Source organism: Oncorhynchus clarkii, chromosome 5 (assembly GCF_045791955.1).
Source record: "Oncorhynchus clarkii lewisi isolate Uvic-CL-2024 chromosome 5, UVic_Ocla_1.0, whole genome shotgun sequence".
Taxonomy (NCBI): domain Eukaryota; kingdom Metazoa; phylum Chordata; class Actinopteri; order Salmoniformes; family Salmonidae; genus Oncorhynchus; species Oncorhynchus clarkii.
This window is the reverse complement of record NC_092151.1, coordinates 55,939,220-55,944,186: the sequence shown is the minus strand read 5'-3', so window position 1 is coordinate 55,944,186 and position 4,967 is coordinate 55,939,220. Positions and strand designations below refer to the sequence as shown.

The 4,967-nt window shown below is 47.6% G+C and overlaps 1 protein-coding gene across 1 annotated transcript; it reads left to right on the top strand.

Annotated features, from left to right (window-relative positions):
• Window positions 1–316: 316 nt before the first annotated feature.
• On the top strand, window positions 317–2,980 carry LOC139410098 (zinc finger and BTB domain containing 37). Its single transcript, XM_071155541.1, has 4 exons — window positions 317–821; window positions 910–1,951; window positions 2,225–2,324; window positions 2,425–2,980. Exons 2-4 carry the CDS (start codon window positions 939–941, stop codon window positions 2,938–2,940), a joined length of 1,629 nt encoding a protein of 542 aa, XP_071011642.1. The 5' UTR covers window positions 317–821; window positions 910–938; the 3' UTR covers window positions 2,941–2,980.
• Window positions 2,981–4,967: the final 1,987 nt, after the last annotated feature.

Below are 4,967 nucleotides of genomic sequence, written 5' to 3'. Positions count from 1 at the left end.
ATCTTTTCAACATCCTCAACTTTCAATCAATCAACTTACAAACTAACAAGCAAGAGGAGATAGTCTACTGCACTTTTTTTTCTCATTTTTGCTACTATAAGTAAATAAATACATCAGGAACTACAAGCACCATAAACATCTGTTTGACTTCAAAGTAATGCATTCTGGGAACAGATGTTATTTTATCGAGCGTCTTCTCTGTTCTCTGAGGGCTTGTCAATGAGAAGAGAACACCAATTCCCATCATGCAAATGTACTTTTTCCCTCGAAATTGTCCCGTCTGCCGTATCACGAAATGGGAAAATGAGAGCTGAGAAAGGAGTAACCAGGCAGATGAAATTGAACATAAGTTAACGTGCACATAGACACATTAAATATGGAACAGTACCGCAGTTGTATTACGACGGTTCGTTATGACATAGAAGTTGTACGGTGTTCTGTCTTTCTTCGTTTTTGTTGTTAGCTACATGGACGTTGAACTAGCTGGCTAACGTTAGCCACCTCCCTGTCGCGAGCAACGCCGGGGTGGATATCTTCGTTTAGGCTTCGGCTCATCACCGTACTGCAGTATGTTACAGTGGCTAAAAAGAGGGCCAGGGCTCGGTTATAGCATTTGAGCGTTACCGCTGTGCAAAAACAGCGTCGGTTCAAACCATTGGTCAAAAATGCACAACCCTTTGCAAGCTATAATTAATTCCATATTCTATGCAAGTTAGCCAGCCAGCTTAGTCAGTAGTTAATATGATGGTGCAGTACAGAAATTAATTGCAAGTAACGTTTCAGTGCCCGTGGTACAGTGCTGCCGTTGTATTCCCGAAAAGGTAAGAAAAGTTGTCCTCTTTTGCTAAGTAAGCAAAGTTTCTTGGTTAGGTTATCAAACAGTTAATCTCCAAGATATCTGTCCACTAGTTTCCAACTTGGGGATCATACAAGGCAGCATGGAGCGAGGAGACACCATGGAGCGAGGAGACACCATGGAGCGAGCTGGCAGCATCCAACTGGACATCCCTGACTTCAGCAACTCTGTGCTGTCCCACCTGAACCAGCTGCGTATGCAGGGGCGGCTGTGCGACATTGTGGTGAACGTGCAGGGCCAGAGCTTCCGTGCTCACAAGGTGGTGCTGGCTGCCAGTTCCCCTTACTTCCGAGACCACATGTCGCTGAGCCAGATGAGCACCGTATCCCTGTCAGTCATCCGCAATCCCTCTGTGTTCGAGCAGCTCCTCTCCTTCTGCTACACCGGGAGGCTGTGCATGCAGCTGGCGGACATCATCAGCTACCTGACAGCTGCCAGCTTCCTGCAGATGCAGCACATCATCGACCGCTGCACCCAGATCCTGGAGGGCATCCATCTGAAGATCAGCCTGGCGGATGTGGAGGAGGAGCTGGGGGCCGGAGTGAGGCACAGGGGGGCTGGGAGCTTGGAGGCCAGAAGAGGAGGAGGGGGGTTAGGAACATCAGGGGGCTCGCGCTCCCTTAGCCCGCGCCACAGCAGCCCCAGGGTTCTGGGCCTTCGGGGAAGCAGTGCTGGAGGGGCCTTGGATATCCGGGAGGTGGGGAGCCCAGCGGGGGAGTCCATGAGCCCCCAGATGGTGGAGCACAGCGGGCTGGGCCCAGAGGGGCTGGCTAGGGGGGTGGTAGTGGGCAGCAGGCTGGGGAAGGAGCCCATACTGCGCATCAATCGGGCTGGCCAGTGGTACGTGGAGGCTGAGTCAGAGAGAGGGAGTGGTGGTGAAGAGGGGGAGTCAGTGCGGGTGGTGGACGGGTTGAGGATAAAGACTGAGAGGTTGGAGGAGTGGATGGGGGCCGATACCCAAGAGGAAGGGAGCGGGGCGGAGGAGGGAGCAGCCATGATGATCGACACGTCCGGGCGCAGCTCATTGGTGCAGGAGGGTTTTGTCACGGGGACCAAAAGCTCTCAGCCCTCCAGCAGCTTCAGTGAGACAGAGAGGTGGGTACAAGTTCCAGGGAAGCAGGCCCTTCATGGTTTCATCTATGCCTTTATATAACGGGAGAGTGTGCATGCAAGTTTTGAACTGCAGTCAAATTCAGTACAAAGTACCTCAGAAAAGCACTTTGGGTAATATTTAAAGTTGAGTGAAAATTCAATACAAAGTAGCCTACTATATGTATTACTAATGGAAGATGGAGTGCTAAGGTAAATGGCAAGGTGGAGCTACTCACCGAACTGAGGTTTATGGATCCAGTATCTCTATCCTGTTAGGTTTAGTCCTACTGGCAGTGTGGTGGTGATGGCCGAGAGACAGAGAGCCAAAAGTGAGTCACCCAGCAGAGCGGACAACCAGCGCCACACCAGCTCACAGGTATGTGTCACCCTCATCGACTGGTATTCTACCCTGGTGGTCAGCACTATGCATTCCCAAAGTCCACCATACATCGCTAGTCCTGTGGTTTGTTTGCCAGGGGGAGGAGCAGGCCGTGTTCGACATGGGTGGTTACGAGGAGTACCTGCGTGAGCAGGTGGGTGACCGCTGGTTCCGCTACAACCCTCGGCTCACCTGCATCTACTGCTGCAAGTCCTTCAACCAGAAGGGCAGCCTGGACCGCCACATGCGGCTGCACATGGGCATCACACCTTTCGTTTGTCGCATCTGCGGCAAGAAGTACACCCGCAAGGACCAGCTGGAGTACCACATTCGCAAGCACACAGGAAACAAGCCCTTCCATTGCCACGTCTGTGGCAAAAGCTTCCCCTTCCAGGCCATCCTCAACCAGCACTTCCGCAAGAACCACCCGGGCTGCGCCCCTCAGGAGGTGGCCCACAGTGCCTCCCCAGAGACCACCACCGTCTCCTCCCGGGGGGGCCAGAACGAGGAGGAGTCGCCCAGCCAGGAGGAGCCAGAAGGGGGTAGCAATGGAGGAGGGGCCTCTTTTGGAGAGGGTGCCCAGGCCTCGGTCTCCACCACTGGGCCTGATTGACTCAGTGGACCATGGAGGGAGATGGTTGGGGTATGGGAGAACAGGGTATTAGGTTTTTTGGGGGGGGGGGGGGGGGGGGGGGCAGGCAATTAAGCTGTCATTTTGTGCTCTCCTGCCAGGCGAAGGAAAAAATATATATCTTGAAGTTGCTTCAAAGGAAAGGATGAAAAGGGAGTAGGTGATTTCAGAGGGTTTCGAGTCCATCCAGGGTGTTATTTTTATAATCATTTTTCAAATCCCTTCAACTAAACAGCAGGGACGGGAGTTCCAGAATGATGCAAAAGAGTAGTTTGATAGGGCACTTTGTATTATATAGTTATTTATAAGTGATATGTCCGCTTTAAACCACATCTACCTTCATAACACAAACTGAACAGATAAATCGAACACATGAAGAAATGCCACACTCTAATAACTTCATACAACACTGAATGCCCGTAGTTTTTATTTGACTGTCTATTTTCCCATGTTACAGTTTTATACTTTTGTATTACCGGTTTACAGGTTCAGAATGCAGAAAAATAACAGGCTGAACTGGTCACAGTTTGGTCATATTGTATTAATATTGCCAAAACACTGTGCCAGTATAATAACTACATACATACATACTCCATTTTTTTCCTTTTGCCTTGAGACAATCTTGAGCAGTTGGGGGTCAATGATAGATAATCAGACTCTTCATATATGCTCATTTTAAGTGCCAGAATGGCTTAAAAAAAATGCAATTGCACATGAATAGTAGACATGGCCCAGTGAACAAAAAAAAACTGTTAATTTGGTAGTAATAAGTGCAATGATGAAAATAACACAACCTTCTTGACAGATGTCAAGAAGACCGAAGGGTCAACATGGCTAAATGCTTTCGAAAGTGTAACATTATTTAATCAGTACAACAATTTTACAGATGTATTGTGAAAGAGGACTCTTGATCCATCTGTAATTTGCCGGTTAAAACCTCATATCTCTACATTCTTCAACTAGCTGCTGAATGCATACTTATATACAGGAATGCAAAACACAGGAAACTCAATGGTCTTCAACCTCCGATAAGCTACAATAAAACTCAGTTACCTCTCACACATCACTACGCAATACAGGTCTACTCCAAGCAGATTGGTCGATACACTCAGCAGAATTTACCGTATGTAATTGTTTTCTCATTTTTATATGTTGTGGTTAACGTTAACTACTTTTTTAATGATTTTTTTTTAAGTGACAAGATTTTTCCCCCCGCATAGATCTCATGTCTTTCGGAACATTTTTGTATCTAGCTCTGACAATGTATCTGGAGGACGTAGAGACGAGACGAGATTGTAATGGGGGACACTCGTATCCCTATCGGGGGAGTCCTAAGGAGGAGCAGGATGGGAGACTAATAAGACCTTGCGGCTGTACTGTAGTACCACCCAAGAGAAAGCAGGAGGTCACTGACTGCCACGGATGGCCTGTCACCAGAGGATAGACACGCAGCCTGCGTGCTTGCTACAGTAGAATGTGCTCCTTTGGCAATCCGTAAGAGGCATCCTGGCAACCAATGGAATTGAGAGGATAAGCCAAGGAACTTATTCCCCCCCCCTCGCATGGAGGCCAACATTACTATGCCAAGCACTTAAAGGAGGGGTTTGAAAGGATAGCATTTAAAAATTATGTAAAAGGTATATATCGCATATGCATATTTAAACACATTTGTTGCTATATAAGAGTAAAGAGAACCTAAACTTGCTATGATTTTGAACGCAGATATAATGGTAGCATAGTGGATTGGCTGTTCTCCCCCCCTTTTTGTTTTACAGAGCTGTGAATCATTTGTGGTTGTGACAGGAGTTTTTATGAATGGGTGTATGCAAGTGAAAAACAGCTACTGATTTGTCCACTGGTTATTTCTTATCCGGATTGAGAATGCATTACACATCACCACAGTACACCTCAGTCTAGATTCGTCAGACAAAAACAGGTCAACATTTGTTACAACAAATATCAGGTATTTTTGTTTACTGTTTTTAAGTTTACTCTCTTTGTAAGTTACG

Excerpts from the sequence above, each read along its gene's own strand:
- LOC139410098 (XM_071155541.1), top strand. The coding sequence starts at position 939 with ATGGAGCGAGGAGACACCATGGAGCGAGGAGACACCATGGAGCGAGCT. Across the intron at positions 1,952-2,224 it reads AGCTTCAGTGAGACAGAGAG|GTTTAGTCCTACTGGCAGTG; the intron begins GTGGGTACAAGT and ends CTATCCTGTTAG. Across the intron at positions 2,325-2,424 it reads AGCGCCACACCAGCTCACAG|GGGGAGGAGCAGGCCGTGTT; the intron begins GTATGTGTCACC and ends TTTGTTTGCCAG.